Source organism: Meleagris gallopavo, chromosome 7 (genome assembly GCF_000146605.3).
Source record: "Meleagris gallopavo isolate NT-WF06-2002-E0010 breed Aviagen turkey brand Nicholas breeding stock chromosome 7, Turkey_5.1, whole genome shotgun sequence".
Taxonomy (NCBI): Eukaryota; Metazoa; Chordata; class Aves; order Galliformes; family Phasianidae; genus Meleagris; species Meleagris gallopavo.
In genome coordinates this window covers 28074439-28092988 of record NC_015017.2, presented here as the reverse complement: position 1 = coordinate 28092988, position 18550 = coordinate 28074439, and the positions used below count along the sequence as shown (strand labels likewise).

Here is an 18550-nt window from a genome sequence, read left to right as displayed (position 1 = left end):
TGCTGCCCCGGAAGCCCCTCTTGCGAGGGGTGGCGGCGCCGTTGCCCGCCCCGCTCTGCGGCCGCGATCTGGGTTCCACTTTTCCGGCTGGACTGGAGGAAAGGCGGATGGCGGCGGGAGCTGGGGAGGCTCCTTCAGACTGTGCAAAACTAGCACCGGGCCGGCGCGAGGCTCGGCGCGCAGCGCTGTCAGCCAGCTCCCTCACTGGTGCCGGGAGATGCGGCGGCCCCGTGCCGTCCTGCGCGGCGTTCCCCGCCCGATGCGCAGCCCTCACCGCCACGGCCACGCAGGAAAAGCAAACCTGCCGTGATACTTACTTATAAGCACCAACATTTTAATGGTGTAGCGCATTATCATCGTACTTCATTACTCACACCTGCACAGTGCTGACTGATGGTTTGGCACACATCACCTGCCCAGTGACGGGCTGCAATGGCCGCACCGCCGGAGCAGAGGCCCGGCTCACATTACTCCGGACCCAGAACACAGTGGCAGCAAGGCAAGAAAACGATGCAGCTTCTGCTCAGTTCTGATAAGGGACAGGACAAGGAACAACAGATAGAACTCGGAATACAGAATATTCCATGTCAACATCAATTCTTCTTTTAATTTTTAAATTAAAAAAAAAAAAAGGTACAACCCAGTAGCATAGGTCACCCAGAGAAGTTGCAGTGTGTCCCTACGTATCTGAGGATATTCCACATCTGACTGGACTTGGTCCTGAGCAACCTACTCCAGTCGACCCTGCTTTAAAAGGGGAATGTAGAGGCTGCAGGACTCAAGGTTCTCAACATCCTCAACCAATCCGAACTGGAGGGCTTTCAGGCATAGCAAGAGAGCAAAGGAGTCCTAAAGAGATCAAATAGCATATATAGATTCTGGATAGCAAACAGAAGAATCTGAGGGACAAAGAAGGTCAAGAGAGACACAAATGGAGAGGTACTAAGGGAATCTGAGGGGAACTGAGGACATCAGACGTGATCAGCGTCCTAGGATGTGAGGGGGACAGGAAGCTTATGAGAAGATACGGCAAATCAATAGGCCTTGACGGAAACATGGCAAAGAACTCTGAGGAATACTGAAACGAAAAGTACCATTAGGCAATTACAGGGGTCTTGAGGGAAAGAGGAAAAAGGAGGGAGAGTATCTCCTGATGGGAATGAGCCAATTTAGGTGTCCTGAGGGGTTCTGTGGAGCAAAAAAAACAGCAAAGAGAGCTCTACAGTGGACTGTAGTGGTCCTGAGCAGCTCCGAGTTCCAATGTAAGGGAGGAGGAGGGCAGGGAGGGGCTGCAGAACATAACGGAAGCACATGGGAGTATCTGGCTTGAACAGAAGTTGGAGGATCCTGAAAGAACCAGGAGACAAGTGGAAGAAACACTATGGGGTGCACCAAAAATACCAATGGAATGTTCTTGAGCTAATCAGAGGGCCCAGAATAGACTAAGGATTTGGTGACATGGAAAGGAGAGCAGAGTGGTAACACAAACTTGAGTGAAATGGAAGACATCTGAAGGGACTGAAGAGCAATAAGATTGCTCTGGAATGCACTGGAGAAAACATACAGGAAGATTATGGGGAGAAGGTGGCAAATGGAAGGGTCCCAAGTAGACTAAACAGCATTTTTCATTTTTACTTGCTTCCATGCTCTCTGATGGAAATCAAGAGCACAACTCAGGAACTCCCTTCAGCCATCCTCAGCTGACAATTCTTTCCAATTGTTTAGACTGGAGAAAAGGCCAACACTGCTAGAGAAGTCACTTTCCATAAAACAAAAATGCCTTAGACTCCCATTCAATTCCATTTTCGCCTCAGCAACCTACCTTAGATGCACAAGTTACACACAAATGCAGAGAATATCAAAGCCTGCATACCTTTGAGGTTTAGAGCTCAACCTCTTTATCTCCCAAGACTAAAATATTTCACCAGTTGTAACATGCAGCTATCAACTATAAGGTGTCACAAGAGGAAACCACCACTCTTCATTTTCCACATCAACCCCCAGGACACCTCACAGCACATCTGACACTTAAAACAGCTGTCATGTCTGGAACCCAAATCTCTACCCTTTCAACTCTAGTGCTACGTTACACGGTAAATGACTTTGAACACTATGCTTTTGTTTTCTGGAGTTCAAACTCACTAAAAGCTTACACCACTCCACCTCTTCTGTTCCAGCATTTCTCTAGATCTCCTGTGCTATACACTTGTCCAGAGATAATAGTGTCAAGCCTTAAGGGACTTCATTATAATGAAAGTTGCAAGAGACACAAGTATGGGCAAGTTTCAGAGCAGAAGCCTAACAATGCACAAGATGAACCAGAGTACCACCACCAATGCAGCTCAGTGCAGTGCAGCAACCTTGGAAGACAAGGCTGGCACATGCACAGACATGCAAACACACACATGCACACAAATATCACACAAGTAGCAACAATCTTAACTGTGCAATGGAAAAGCTTTTGTCCAGTCCCTCACCACCACCAAACGCATAAGCAGCTGCAGAACCCCAGGACAAACACTTGGTAAGCATCTGTACTTGAGGGACACTGTGGGAAAAGGGAGATGTTCAGGAAACTACAGCCTTAAGGATTCATGACAACTCTTAAAACCACACTTTTGCCTTACCAACTCCTATAGTTCTTAATTGGCCCTTGGATGAGATGAGGTATTGTACTCTGCTGCTTATCAGCATCAGCATGATGGCATCCACATCTGGACCTGCATCACTGGCCCTGCTGGGTGCACTTGGACTCAGTAAGAATCAAGTTTGCTTGAGTACCTCTAGGACCAGAAATTAGGTGTGGGGGAGGACGGGGGGAGGAGAGAGGATGTGATAAGCTTTAGAAGCCCCAAAAGGAAAAAAATTAGGCCACACGCTTACTCAGCGATTTGCCCTCCTCCCCACAACAAACTGTAACAATGACCTTTACAGAAACAAAACGTCCAGGGCTGACACCTTCCACTACGGAGTGGAAGGACCTTAGAGTAAAACCCTGAACCAGATTTGTGCTTGGAACCACAGCTTCTTAGATTGCTGAAATCCATGAAGTGATATTTGTCAAAAGGACAAAAAAAGAATAGTTTTAAAATAACCTTCAGATCATCAATCTACTAGGCTATCGAAGCTCATGCTTGCACATGCATACTAAATACTGTCCCTTCATTAGGTAATGTTTTACTATACTAAAGCAACTAACTCAAAAACGATTCAATATTTATCTTCCACTATAAACGTTAATTCACTTTTTACAGAAATGAATTAGAAACATTTTTGTGTATTCCTAACTTTACATTTTCATACCAATGTCTGAAGGAAAGCAGTATTTCAGCTACTGTCAGAACTAAACTTGTAGGCTTTGGCAGTGAAAACCCAAGGTTAAAGATAAGGTTATGAGTCGAGGACAGAAATGTGCCACTTATTCAGAGTCCTGTTTTCTTTCAGGTCTTACAGATGATGGGCCATCTCCTACCATACTAACAGTTAACTCTTTCTGCTGATAAGGAACATCCTGTCTCCATCCTAAGTTATTTTGTACATGAAATCAAGGTATTTCAACACAGTGCATTCTTTGCAGATACATTCTTACCGTAGTCATTTAAAGGCCAACATAAATATTTATAGCAAATACAACTCTAGTATAGGCATGACAATTTTTTGTACCACCGTTCATATAAAGCATTTTAATTCAAAACGGTCAGAAACAATCTTAAATGTTTGCATTAGAATTTGCAAGCATCAGTAACAATCAAGGACAGACACCGCTTTTCCAAGGTTTCAAATGCATGTTCTGGTAGATAATGTACCTTCTCAGAGCATCGCAGAAACATTAAGGTTGGAAAAGACCTTCAAGATTATCTAAACCAACATCCACTTACCACCAAATACTGCCCACTAAGAGATGTCCCTACGTACTTAGCTATCCACGTATAAATAAAATGGACAATACCAAATGAGATGCATACCTCATTCTTAATTTATTTATAAAGAAGTGACAACACTAGAAAACACATTGATAGCCAGTGCTTTGAACAGTGAAGGTGAGACCTAAAAAGGTCTGACTGAACTGAACAACCTTAGGTCATTATCAAATTGCTTATCTGCCAGGAATGCTGAAATGCAAGAATTTACACCTGCAATATTCCATAACGGAATACTCACATAAAGTCAAATCAAATAATCTCCAAACCAGTAAATAAAAACATCATTAACACTAAGTATTAGAAGACCACTGCAAGTTCTTATTGCTTTTTCAGTTAAATAATACTTTTCAAGTAAACTGAAAACCAAACAGTCCCTACTGTAGTTTGCTCATCCTCCTGCTCATTTATTAACACTGGAAGCAATCAATTATTATATGAGGTGACAACAGAGGCATTAACAAAAAATGCTGTTTAGGTACGAGAACATCCCCACCCTCCCTCCCCAACCCCACCCCCAAAACCCACAATAACCACTTAGTGCCAGTAGAGGAGCAAAACTTGATAGACAAAACCAGAAATGTGACTACAGTAAGAAGGAAAGAAAGAGATATAGCTTTCTTATATACTCAAAATCTGATGTCTCCCAAAATGAAGCATACCTTCATTTAAAAAGTGAAGTTGCTTTACATATATATGTGCATATATATATATACTGTGTGCATATATACACACACATACATATAGAAAATCTTCACACATGCTGAATAGTTCTCGAGTCCACTGACTTCCACAGTGCAGCAGCTGATTTTGAATTAAACAATGCTTCAAAAAGTACAGTAATAGTCAACGCTCTTTTTATGAAGGAGAGCCAAAAACAAATGCATGTTGATGTTGTTCTTGTCAGTTCAGCATTTCTGCAGCACTTCTGTTTCTTTCAGCATAAAAGTTACACCAGCATCAGTCTTCAGAATCATCCTCAGAAGCTGTTGGAACAACAGAACATAATCAGAAGCCTTCGTATAGGTTTGTGGAATTTGGAGTACTTTCAGTTTAATACGAGTAGTGGAAATGAAAGTGATTTTTTTTTTTTTAAACATCAATAGCTGACTGTTATACCTGTCCAAATACTGTATAATTACCTAGCTTAATTTTTAAATGCATCTTCTATCTGAAAAAATGCAGAATTTTAAAATCCAAATTCCCCATTACAAATTGTAGTGCTCTCCTGCTGTTTCTCCTCAAAATAAAGGGAAGAACACTTGATTATGCCAGAGATTCAAGTTCTATATAATGTTTGCAGTTGCTAACTCCAATTACAGCTAAAGAGAGTATATTCAATCCATGGCAGCTGCACCCAATACAAAGGGAAGAAATGACTCCGAGGGAGTTAATGATTTGTATACCAAAATACCTAGAAAGCTAAAGTAGCTCCTACAAACTACTTTCTGACCTTTATATAAATATGTACATTGCTTAATGAAATTAAGCCTGTCCTACTTGGAAGCAGCTCCTCTCTCCACTCCCATTCTTAAATGCATATGCAAGTTAAACACAATGTCCCAATATGCATAGGATTCTGTTGTTGAAAGGTGAATCAAAGGACAAACACATGCTGTCAATGGTGAGAAAAATTCAGTAAACAGATCTACAGTCAGTCAAGTGTTAGCTTGTGCATAACAGCAATTAATCTAAGTTGTCCTTCTAAACTAACTCAGTTTTCTTGAAATTATTTGCCCTCAAGTGATTTGTTCTCCCTCTGAACATAGAGGGAAGCAAGATCTGTCTCCTCACTTCACCAGTCCTCCCCCAACCACTTAAGAGAAACATAACTTAAATAGTGTCAGTAATAAATTGAAACTCAGTACTCCTCAGCTGCAACCTCACTCAAATGTAGATTCAAATACTGTGTGAGTACCATTTACTAACATTAATTTCTATAGGACTGTAATAAGAATGAAGTAGCTTAACAATGAATTTTGAATTTCAGTCCACCTTCTTTACAGAAAATATTTTTAATACATGCTCTGAATGCAGAATAATCGTATGCTTTTTGAAATAAATAATTTCTCCTCCCCTCAGCGTACTTTATCATACTCCAAATGTGTCCTGTGTGCTGTAAGATCAATTTATATACAAAATCTGCAAGTTCACAGGCAAACACAAACTAGAACGGTTGGAGATGATCTTGTAGGTCCTTTCCAAACTTGTGATTCTGTGATTCTAGAAAAACATCTACCTTTCCACTGTCTGTAATGCCCTAAAACAATACTCAGATTCAGGCTACATTTACTGTAAGTCAGCACACATTTTTTCACTTCATCACACTACAGAAAGATTAGGCAAAAAGTAAGCTAGTCCTCTGCCAAAGCTGAGAACTCTTAAATTTCACCCAGAAGCAGGGAGTGCTGATAAAGGAATATGCAGACCTAAAAAGTGTGGGGAAAATGGGGGGAACAAAAATGGCACGCACAGTATGATAATCTGAGCACAGTAAAATTTAAGCTGCGTTTTTTCTACTAGGACTCATGAGAAAGGCTACAGCCTAAAGGTCACAAACAGTTCCATAACTTTATATTACTAGAATAAACTGTTACTAGTGAGGAATCTTGGCATCACTGGCAGAAAACGCTTCCATAGTCTAAACTGTACGGTGCTGGGAAACCAATCATGGAGACTTAATATCAGCTTCTACTTAGAATAATTCCACTAATATTGGGGGGGGAGGGGGGGAAGGAAGGGGAAACTAATTCAAATTTTCAGTAATTAATTTTGGTAGTATGATTCTTGGCAAAGGAGGATTGTATTCATTTAACCTCGACTAGATCCAATGGGAGAGAGAGGGGGAGAAGAGGGGAAGCACCTACTTTCAATATCTTCCATATGTGCCTGAAGAGTTCTTGCAAGGTTAATAAACTAGAAATAAGGCAGAGAGAAAGTAGTTTAAAAGTTGCAAAGTTATGTGCAGAAATTTGCAACAAGTTAGCAAAGAAGTAATCTTCAAATTTTCTTCACTTTTCATACTGGAAAGCTTCATTCCAGAAGTCACTTATCCTAAGCCATTTGCCCAACTTACAAAATGAATGCAAAATTTAATCTCAGGTCCCACACATTAGACTTCAAATTGCTGATGCACAGTTATTTCAGCTTCCACTCTGTCAAATACTTCTAGTAACAGTTTATGCCATCATTGTTTTATTCTACACACCGTACAACACATTTATTTTGAGAGTTGCACACAAGTAAGCAATTGCCAGTGTCACTGATATGACAAAATAAGAGCCCTATGGTGAACAAAGGTAATGAAAAAAAGCATAAATACATTAAGGACTATAATCATAAATAAAAGTTTTAAAACTGCATTAACTATCAGGCAACAGTGGCAGTTAAATTTCCGAAGAGCACAGCATCACAGTGGCAATCTACATCGCCGTTTAACTGATACACCACATGTCGATACATAGCAAATATAAGGAAACGAAAATAACCACAGCCTAGTTGTGCTCTCAGTATCAAACATGCATGGGTACTCTTACTGGTTTAAAACTGGTTTAAAAACAGTATCTCACAACAATGTAATGCCACCACTGATCAAATACATTAAAAACATCATATTTCTGCAATACACTCTAGCTAATAAACTAGTACACATAATATAACTGTAGCCAGTGTATCTTGTCTCTGTACTTGTAGAGGAGGAAAATGGACATTTCATTTGCAGATCCTGGAAAATAAGCTGTTCTCTTAGGTATGCGTGGAAAGGGGACTACTGTTCTAATATAATAAAAGATTACAGCATAGTCCTGACTCAACTTCAAAAGCCTAATATGTGCACCAAATTAACATGTAGAATACAGCATTTTTTTATGAGTAACTATGCAGAATGATTTTGAATTATGGTCTGTTACTGGTAAAAGGTGCATTTATTACACCTCTATGTCAAGCTATTTAAGTAACAACAATCTAGACACACCCAACTACTGAGAACTTTGACTAATGCCCAAAGTCATACTACAACTAGGCAGCTAAAGAATGTTAAGACTTCAGTACACGCTTTGGGCCCAAACTGGCTGACAGCACTGCAGGATCCAAACCTCTACACTGTAGACTGGCATAATGAGAAAGATTTGTCAGGTAAGATAGCCAAATAATCTACAACGCACATTGCTTTCAGATGAAGATGAACATTCTAGTTTGGGCTAGATACCCAGTATTTATGGTAACATACATACAAAGCGATCAATTATCAACAACCTGGACAAAAATCATTTTGCAACACACTAACTGAACTAAGGCACCAGTCTAGTTCCAAGTTCTCACTATGAGCAAGATGAAAGCACACTTACTCTGACACGTGTGCTGGCCTCATTTGCGGTTCCAAGCATATCAGAAAAGCGCTGCTCACATAAGTGCAACAACACCACAAGGTAGAGACCAGAGCTGATAAATTCATAGTCTGCCTTAAAGGAAATCAAAAGAAGCATTCAGAATGTCAGTGATGTATCTACATATGCAATTCAAGAAGCAGAACAAAAACGAAATTCTACTGGAAGTTATACATCTCTACATTGATCTCTAGTTGTTCCAAGGAAATTACAGAAATGTAATACTAAAAAAAATTAATTATTGAATTATTGTTATACTTGTAGTTCCTCCCACTCACCCCCAGCTGTAACTTGTTACCCTTGAAGACAGATTTTATTTGTGGAACTCCTTCTATTAAGACAACGTGACTAGTTCATAGGCAGGAGGATCAGGGAATTATAAAATGTAAAATAAAATCAATAAGGCACAAAACTCAGAAAACTCCACTCGTGGCTGGCTTCCTTTCAGCGCTTGCAATGCCTTAAAGGAAGACAAAGCAAAAAATTATAAAAGCTTTGTAGTGTGATAAATAATTTAAGAAACCACTTTTCTGCAATACGGAAAAGCTTTCAAAATGATCACTTGGAGCCCATTTTTTAGGAAAAAAGTTTTAAATATCTTCTACTGAGGTACAATGACAGTAACCAACATTCAGTAGTGCTAAAATGGAAGATGACAGCAGTCTCAAGATGCTCTCTTGACAATCTGGTATAGGTGACAGGAGTTATGGTACTACAGTAAGTCAACTTACTCTAAAGAGTAAGAAAACTAGATACTAATGTTTGGCCGAGTTCACATCTTCCAAAGCTGGAGTCACTTCTCTGTATTTTCTTTTAACTTCCCAGGTAGACAATTTCATTAGTCTTCCTACACAGAATTTAACCCATAAAAAAAGGAAAATCCTCTGAATTAAGTTCAATAAATTAATGCCAACTTCTTATTATTTATTCATTGTAAAATACTACTGAACACAGTAGTTCTAAGATATTGCATTTTATATAAAGAGTAATACTGATTGGCCTTAAATTCACTTTCCATTTAGAAAAGCACTTGGAAGGAGCAGCAAGAAGCTGTTATAAAAGAGGTTGGTTTTTACCACTTTAATCAAAGGAATAAAGTAAAGTTTTTAATATGTTTAAGGCAACTGTTAAAAAATTATTCTGAAACAAAAAAAATGGAAAGACCCAGCATGACTTAATGAATGTGAATGCAGTATTTCCACCACACTTATGTTGCAGAGACCCTAGACTGGCAAAGATAGATGACAGACCTGCAGATCAGCAAATAAGAAAAGGATAAATGAGATACTACATTTACTGAAAGCTCAGTAACAGGAAAGAGTGAAAGGAAAGAATTAGTCTGAATTTTCAAAAGAAAGATCTGTTTCACAGTTTCATTACTTTATGTGCTTAACAGTCCTTCTGAAAAGAAGAAACATCCTTTTCTAAAGGGGAGTGCCTTCCCAGCACTAAATCACACCTAGCAAACTAAGCAAAATATACTAACTTGTTCATTTGCATGTGCCCTATAGAGCTCATGAACGTCAAAGTCTTCCAGATTCAGATGCAGCTTCTCCTTACATAGTTCACAAGTAGTTACTGCTTCCAAAGAAGAACCTTAGGGAAGAGCAGAGGGAAAGTAACAAGTCAGTGACAAATTGCAACAATCTAAAACGCAGGACATAATCACATAAGCATTGCAAACATTATATTCCCGGCTTTATTTCACAAAGCAAAGTTAGAAGAAATGATGGCTTCTGGTATAAATGCAGTGAGTATCTGCTAAGCATCAGAACTTAAATACTACATGTTCTCTGTCAAGCTCTAAGTATTTTGCTTCCTGTCCACTGAGATGGCGGGGGGTAGGGAGGGGAGAGAGAAAAAGAGAACAGTTACAGTTCTGTACAGTTGTACAGAAACAGCTTAGGAACAGGTACAACAGAATTATTTTTTTTTTTTTAATTTTAAAATTCCTATCATTATGCTTCAGTCAGATTGGCTATAAGACTGAATGCACAAAGGGAGAGCAGGGAACAAACTGGCCAAAACCAGCTGCGTTGTTTGAAAGTACTCCGCACTCTTCTGAGGTGTCATATTCTGTTTAACATCTTAGCAGATAATCCCAAAAATGAAATTCCAACAATGACATATACAGTTCTTATAAATAACTCCAAGGAAAGACTATGGGTACATATACAGTCCAGAAGAGCCACAATAGTTGTTGTTTTATTTGCTTTGGTTTTGCGTTTGTTTTTGTACATTTTTAAAAATACTTGTTTGTCCCTGACTATTCCTCTTTCAAATGTATGTCTTCATACTAGTAAGAGCAATCCTACTGGTAAACCTCCCCACGTAACCTGAAGTCTATACTAACCTGGCGTCTGCTTTACCTGAATTAATCTTGGACTGCAGCCATTTTTTCATGCACTCCTGGTGAACATACTGCAGACTTCCAGTGCATTTGCACGGCTCTATTAAATTGTTGTCAGTACTTGCAGAGGACATCTGACAGATTCTGCATAGGTCACCCTCTTCATCCTCAGAATCTTCTAAAAGCAAACTGAATAGGAAGGAATATCAAGAAATACTGTGGCACATTTCACATAATTTTTAATAACATCTATTTCTGCTCTCAAACGGTTCTCAAATCTGTGAGGATTAAAAAACAAGTTTCTCTGAGGACAAAAGTGAGCCTGTAGGCAACAGTTCTGAGCTACATTCTCCTCTGATCAAGGTTTTAACATCAAGGTTACAAAAAACCCTTTCATGCTAAGTCAAGCACATTTAATTATCTCACAACATACAGATTTACCTCTCTTTAATTTTCTGCAGTCTTTCTGGATCTCTTGAAGGTGGTATTTTGGATTTGTCACTTTCTTGTCCATCAGACTGACTCCAGCCAGAAGGAATAATATCTACAGTTATCATAAGATTGTCAGATAGACTGCTTCCTAATGTTGGAGGCACTGAAAAGCGAAAGAGAGAACCAGGCAGAATTCCAGAACTTCTCCTATTGTGGGTTGAATCTGGTGGGGAGGCCGTAGCCGTGGAAATACCAGATACTGCAGGTGTTGGTGGTCTGCTAACAGAAGCCCTAGGAGGGCCATCTGATGCTTCAAGAGAGGTCTCCTCACCTGACTCCCTTCTTCTCAAAACGTGTTGTGGTCTAGCAGCTGCATCAGAGGTAGAGATTCTTGCAGACTCATCTCTTCCTTCTCTCCGTCTTCTGGAGAAGAGGGGCGTACATCTGTTCCTCAAAGATGATGACAACCAGGACCCTGTGCTTCTACTTTCAGAGTCTGGTCTGTAGCTTTCCCCATCTGGATCAGAGTTAAGATTCTGTGAAACTCCTGGTAAACCCCATCTTCGTCTCAGAAAACTAAATCCCTGAGAAGCTTCAGATGTATGAAATCCTGGAGCTTCAGGAGTTGCAGCTCCATTAGTGCCAGACAGAGTAGCAGCTTGAACTCTTGGGACAAGAGATGACTCTTCAGAGCCTAATGACCTTGTCTGCAATGAGTCTTGGCTAGATCTTCGAGAGAAAAACGTAGATGACATACTAGATGCTAAACGAGACAGCAACTGTCTGGTTGTGCGTCTTCCTTCACTGTCAGCTGCAGCATCATTCAGTGACCTCTGAGAAGATAAAACCCTTTCAGAACTACTTGAAGGAGTTTCGCCTCTAGTGGTAGAATGAGAAAATGAATGAGGGTGTCCATTTCTCTGGGGAGATTCTATTTCATTTCTCCTTTGTCTTGAAGAATAGCTGGTCCTTGAAGACCTTATGTTAGAGTCTCTGCTGAAAAAAGATGTCTGATGAGCAGAAGGCAACTGGTGGTTCATGGATGCATTTAACCTCAAAGCACTCAATGAGTTCTCTTTTGGTCTTGCTCCTTCCGCATATGTAGAGGCAGGCCTATCCTGAAAATCTGTTGTAAGAAAGCAGAGGAAAATAATATGACAAGACGTGTCCTAATTATTATATTATAGCTAACTCCTAAGTGTCAGCAGGTACATTCCAGAATAATATTAAGTTTAAATTTACATTTTATAATTCTATCGTCAAATTGAAACCAGGACTGTTGTCAGTCTCCTAAAACCATCTGGAATCTAAAACCCCTAAAGCCTTCAGATTATCAAGGTATGATTCACTGTCTTATACTGATGTAAAAATAGCAAACACTAGTCATCTCTCAAAAGGTATATAAGAACATCACTTAAATGTAAGAAAAAAACAAAAAATCAATATGAAACAACCCACCAACCACATACACAATACTATTTATAACTCAGAGGTTCATTCTGCCTGCAGACTGAGGAAGACATGTTAACTAATACTGCAGGAATACACAGACACCAAAGCACCTTGACAAATGCATGGGTAAAGGAAAACATATTCTCCATTTATTACAACAAACTACCCAAACTGGCCTCTGTATAAGACCATCAAGAATGTGCTTTAAAAAAAAACAAACAAAAAACACATTACTTGAAGGTAGAATAAAATTATTGACTTTGGATATGGATAACAGAAATCAAATGTTATCTAACTTAAAAGTGCATCCGATTTTAGAGAATTTTCATCCTTTATCGGTTGCAGAAGGAAACAAAGACGGAATAAGGATGAAGTACTTAACTCCTACTTAATGAATCAGTCTTTATTAGTAAGCTGTAATTTTCTTGGGTACTCAGTCTGCTGAGACTGAACACAGAGAGACAGGGAACAGAATGAAGTCCTCATAATCCAAGGGAAAATATAGTTAGCAGCCTACTGTCCTCTTGAACACACACAAATGTATGGGGCCAGACATTATCCACCCAAGGATACTGAAGGAACTGGAGAAGTGGTCACTAAGGCACTTTCAAAAATTTATCAGCAGTTCTAGCTAACCAGGGAGGTCCCAGTTGACAAATGAATCACCCACCCATACGAAGGGTAGGAAGAATCCAGTAAATTAGTAGGAATTATTGGTGGATGGTAGGACTGAATGATCCTGTCAGTCTTTTCCAACCTCGGTGATTCTATGATTCCACAAAATTACAGGCCTGTCTGACATCAGTGCCAGGGAAGGTCATGAGCAGATCATGTTGACTGCCTGGAACTGGGCAGACTACTGCTGGAGAGAGTCCAGCAGAGAGCTACAATGATCAGGGCCTGAAGCACCTCCCTTATGATGAAAAGCCTATTCAGTTCAGAGAAGAGAAATTCAGCCCAGAGAAGGCTGGGAGAGGATCTAGCCAGTGCTGATCAATATTTAAAGGGCATGGGTCGGGAGAACGGGGGCAGGCTCTGCTCTGTGCTGCCAAGTGACAGGACAAGAGGCAACGGGCACAAACTGGAGCCCAGGGAGTTCCAAACAAACAAAAAGAAATTATTCCTTACTGTGAGAGTGACAGAGCATGGGAACAGGCTGCTTGGATAGGTTGTGGAATCTCATTCTCTGGAGATATTCAAGACCTGTCTGGATGCTTTCCTGCACAACCTACTTTAGCAAGACAGTAGACTGGAGGATATTCAAATGCACAAATTTATACCAGTCCTAGCAGTTACTACCGAACAAACCTCCACCTTAACATTGAAGTATGTATTACATATTTATGCACTTGTGTTGTCAATGATATAGCAGTTTTCCTTAATAACCACTCAAGAAACCAAATAAAAGAGACAATATGATATGGGTGCATTGTGAAGATTCTTTCCTGAGTCAAATAACACTTTTACTTAGGCATGGAAAAAAAAGATGGAGATCTTAAAACAAACAATTAGAAAGGAGGCTTACAATTGTGAATACAATAGTGTTTGTATCATAATGGCAAACACCGATACCACTTTCTTATGGCTGAGTGCATCTATACAAGCCAAACCCTTCATATAACATTTGATGTCTTAGCCAATACATGGAAACTTTATTTAAAAGGCCATTTAAAAAATGAAATAGATCTTACTGTCTTTGTATTTTGAAAAAACTTCAGAGAACATGGGAAGAAAATAATAGGCATGCAGCCTATGCATTTACAAGCTATAATTTCTACAATACATACATGCTGAAGATGAAAAGTCACTGTTTCTGTAGCTATGATCCACCAGATTATTAAAGGACTGATCTGTTCTTCTTTCTAACTCTCTTCGCTCTCGCACTAGCTCAGTTCCCAGGGAACCAAACATCACAGATGAAGATCTAGGAATCCTACTATATCTCCAAGAGGAATCTAGAAAGAAACAAGAAAATAAATCTCTTTTTTTGTTTGTTTGTTTTTGTTTTGTTAAGTATTAAGAATCCATTTAAGTTGGTATATAGGCATATATTATGGTTATTTTGTATTAAGAGTGAACTTAACAATACCACTAAGTTGATCAAGTGTCCAGCTACCAACAAAAAGCTAAGAATAAAGCTGCACTCTGTTGATGCCAGCAACTCATTTAATCTTGCAGATAGTTCTGAGAGATAACTCCAGAGAAAAAAGTAATAGAACAGAAGTAGGATCTTGCCGTGCAAAGACAGCGCATCACTTAATAAGCTTCACACTTAGGCAAAACAGCAGCTTCAGTCTTAATAAATGCTACCAATCCATTGACACTTCTTAAATGCTCCTACGACTGATTTTCCAGAAACACAAGTGAAGCTTAGACACATCTCTTAAGAACAAACACTGTGACAAATACTTTTCTTGCTCTTACCAGAGACAACATTTCAGTTTAAAGAGGTAACTGTTGAAGCTGCTAGTGAAAAATAAGATCTCTCTGAAATAGTACATACTTCAGCAGTGGACAAAACTCATACCAGTGAAATCCCCCATGAATTTACTGCTAAATGTTACATCCAAATTTAGGTCAATAGGTTGAGAATCAAACAATCTGGAATTTGAAAGATGTTCTAGACCCTAACAAGAAATGTTAATAATGGTCATTCTACTTACAAAGAATAAGGAAGCATCCACAGTACAGGATTTTGATCAAGAATTTATTAGCCTTTATTTGGATAGCCATATAATAGGGGGGTATAAAAATAAAATTGATCTCTATGCACAAGCATAATTTGAATGGCTCTAACAGTGTTTCAAGATGTTCTAGAAATATTTTCAATAAGTTTGTTGTTTATTTCTGGCCACTGGACTTCCGTTGGTAGATTGCTTTAAATACACATATTCAAGTATCTGCTTAAATTATATCAGTCCCTGTACCACATACTTCATCGCAGCATTAATGGAAATCTCAGCTTCTCCTGAAAGCGTTCTTTATTCAGAACATTTATTTTTTACTTGGCCTGTAGAGTAAACTGAGACAGCTAAAAAAGAAGAAAAAAAACACACTTATTCCTTCTCTGACTCCTACCAACAATGGTCTAACCTTCCATGGAACTATGCTTCTTGAAATATAGAGCTAAGTACGCAAGGATAGTCCTTCTGCTGGTCCTTAATACACACATAGGTTTACCAATACCATATGACTACTGAAATCAAAACCACGTTCATTCTTCCCTTTAAATCTTAACCAATTAAGACAATGTGAGACATGAAGCTCAGTTTTAGTGCAAATGGAATAGGTACAGATAATGTTCAAGTTGTGAGTACAAATGAGTTCTTAGAAAACCATACTAGCAGCATTCTCACTGCTTTGGATACTCACACAAATGTGAAAATAAAATCCTATTAAGCATCAGCTTTTAATATTTAAGAATAATAATAGCATAATATTTCAATGCAAGTATTTTAGAACTTGCTAAATCTTGATCTTGCTACCCTCAGACAATTCTCACGTAGCTCAGCTCAAGTAATCTCCTTCTCACCTGAAAAGGCAGTTAAGCCATTACTTCTCACAGAAGAGGTAGACGTACAAGACAGCTTAGGTCGCTTTGAATCACTATCTTGCTGCTGGCTATGCAGTCTTGAATATGCTCCCTGAGTTCTTTCAGAATCATCGTAACACCCAGATGTAAAATGAGAAGAGGAAGATGTAGACTGAAAAGAAAAAAAAATTGAAAAAAAAGATTATGGATACAGTATTCAGGTGTCCTTCCGATAGCCCAAGATATTGAAAAACAGTGTACATAAGATTCCAGCAAAAAAAAAAAAAAAAAAAAAACAACCTGAAGATTCAAAGTCTTTTTATTTAACAGTATGATCTATGCTTGTGCAGTTCTACCACCAAAAGTTGTTTCCTATTAAAATCACCATTATTTTTCACATTAAAAGATATTCCTGACTTACAAGATGCCATAACCATGTTCAAACATAGATTTACAGATCTTAAGGCAAGCAGAATCACAGAATGTCAGGGATTGGAAGGAACCTTGAAATATCATCTAGTCTGATGATCGTGCCAAAGCAGGAACACCTAGATCAGGTCACACAGGAACATATCCAAACGGGTTCTGAATGTCTTCAGAGAAGAAGATAATAATTTTGTAGTTCAAAAACGATTCTAGTTTAACAAACTCTGCTTATCTACTGACAACTTAAAACATACTTAGCTAAGTGGCAGCTCTAGATTCTAGTAAGCCATTTAGTCCAGATATAGCTTGATTACGTTAAGCTCAAGTACAACTAAAGGAGTTGTAAAAGGATAAATTTTTCACAGTATTTTATATATTCTACTGTGCTACTGAGAAGGAAAAAATAAAAGCATAAAAGATTAGCCTGGAAAGCTGTTATCTGATTACTCGCAGCTAAATATTAATTTTTAAATACCAAAAACTTGAACTTCATCAGGCTGTTTATCCCTCTCCCAGAAATAATCTGAAAGTGAGCTTCTTAATTGACCAAATAAATTATACTGTTTTTTTTTTCCCCAAATGAAGTGTAATGCCACCGCTTTTCACTTTTTACAACTAAAAACTACTCATCTTTCTCATCATAAAAAGACAGATAATCAGACACAGAAACTAACATCACAAACCAAGTATAAAAACAGTTTGATGTCCCCTCAAACCATCAGTTAAACATATAGTTTATTTTTTAATCATTTGTTATTTTACAAGTTGAAGTCCAGGAGTTTTATTCAGCATTCACTTGTGTTAGAACAATTTAAGAGAAAAATTTATCTCAAAAGGAGAGAACCTCATTTTGAAAAGGCGAGAGCACCAGCTTAAATAGTTACATAGGCCAACTTCTGAAGTATCCCGCAAAGCTTTTCCATCCATCTAACTTTTCTGAAAGTGCTTTTTACCTTTTAAGACACAGTAAAAAAAGGACTCCTATTTAGGGAAGAAGCACCCTCAGGTATCCATGTGTCCTCTCAGTTTCAAAGCGAGAACTTACATTTGTTCACTATCTTCCACTCCCCCTCTGCCCCCCACATGTATTCATGGTTCTTCCCTTTTCCCATCTTGAAGCGGTCATGCAGTTGGACTGGATGATGATACACTAGAGGGAAGGGATGCCATCCAGAGCGACCAGGACAGACTTGAGAACTGGACCCATGCCAACCTCACGAAGTTCAACAAGGCCAAGTGCAAAGTCCTGTACCTGGGTTGGGGCAATCCCAAGCGCAGATATAGGTTGGGCAAAGAATGGCTTGAAAGCAGCCCTGAGGAGAAAGATTTGGGGTGTCAGTTGATGAAAGATTCAACATGAACTGGCAATGTTCCCCTGCAGCCCAGAAGGCCAACTGTACTGTGGGTTGCATCAAGAGGAATGTGACCAGCAGAGCCTCTGCTCTGCTCTCGTGAGACCCCACCTGGAGCACTGCGTCCAGTTCTGGAGCATCCGACACAAGGAGGACGAGGAGCTGTTGGAGCAGGTCCAGAGGAGGGCCACAGAGATGATCAGAGGGCTGAGCACCTCCCCTGCGGGACAGGCTGAGAGAGCTGGGGCTCTTCAGCGTGCAGAAGGCTCAAAGGAGGCCTTACAGCAGCCTTCCAGTACCATCTTCTCGTTTTCCCCCATTTTGACTCGATAAAGTGTATTCATTTAGATACATTACAGTGAGCTTCTGCTGGCAGATTTTTAGATTGAGGAGGTTACAGTAAAGCTCTGTTGTTTAATAACTTTCTAAAAGACATTAAAAATTCTCACCAGTCTGTTTCTGCTTCCCAAAAATCTTCCAGATCGTGGGTGATCAAGTGTCCCTGAGTAGTGAGTCGGAGAGGATGTTGTAAGCTTCCAAGGATTTTCATGAGTCTCTCTTTCTCCAATTCCCCAGTCTCTGTCAGAATTACTCAATACATCGGATTCCTAAACAACAACATGGTTATCAAATGCATTTTGAATTTTGAAAACATAGGCAAGTGGTGGGTAGTAACAGATCTGGAAATCTTTCTCAAAAAA

At 39.3% G+C, this 18550-nt stretch overlaps 1 protein-coding gene across 3 annotated transcripts; it reads right to left on the bottom strand.

Annotated features, from left to right (window-relative positions):
* Nucleotides 1-3953: 3953 nt before the first annotated feature.
* MARCHF7 (membrane associated ring-CH-type finger 7) lies at nucleotides 3954-18519 on the bottom strand. Of its 3 annotated transcripts, none has more exons than XM_019617259.2 (10): nucleotides 18299-18519; nucleotides 17750-17810; nucleotides 16072-16243; nucleotides 14327-14494; nucleotides 11419-12213; nucleotides 11097-11250; nucleotides 10675-10844; nucleotides 9792-9901; nucleotides 8267-8380; nucleotides 3954-4906 (listed from the first exon to the last, which is right to left on the bottom strand). In XM_019617259.2, the coding sequence occupies exons 1-10, from the start codon at nucleotides 18397-18399 to the stop codon at nucleotides 4829-4831; spliced, it is 1923 nt and encodes a 640-aa protein (XP_019472804.1). In that variant the 5' UTR covers nucleotides 18400-18519; the 3' UTR covers nucleotides 3954-4828. The 3 variants fall into 3 exon arrangements, with proteins under 3 accessions (XP_019472804.1, XP_019472803.1, XP_019472802.1); XM_019617258.2 differs by adding an exon at nucleotides 6788-6836 and having other exon boundaries at nucleotides 11097-12213; nucleotides 18299-18518; XM_019617257.2 differs by having other exon boundaries at nucleotides 11097-12213.
* Between the last annotated feature and the right edge of the window lie 31 nt (nucleotides 18520-18550).

What these genes read in the sequence shown, in the direction of transcription:
- MARCHF7 (XM_019617257.2), bottom strand. Translation starts at nt 18,399, where the DNA reads ATGAAAATCCTTGGAAGCTTACAACATCCTCTCCGACTCACTACTCAG. An exon ending in TTGGGATTGCCCCAACCCAG is followed by an intron (nt 16,244 to 17,749) that starts GTACAGGACTTT and finishes TTTTCTTTTCAG; the next exon opens with TCTACATCTTCCTCTTCTCA. An exon ending in GCAGTCCAAGATTAATTCAG is followed by an intron (nt 9,902 to 10,674) that starts GTAAAGCAGACG and finishes CTCTTCCCTAAG; the next exon opens with GTTCTTCTTTGGAAGCAGTA.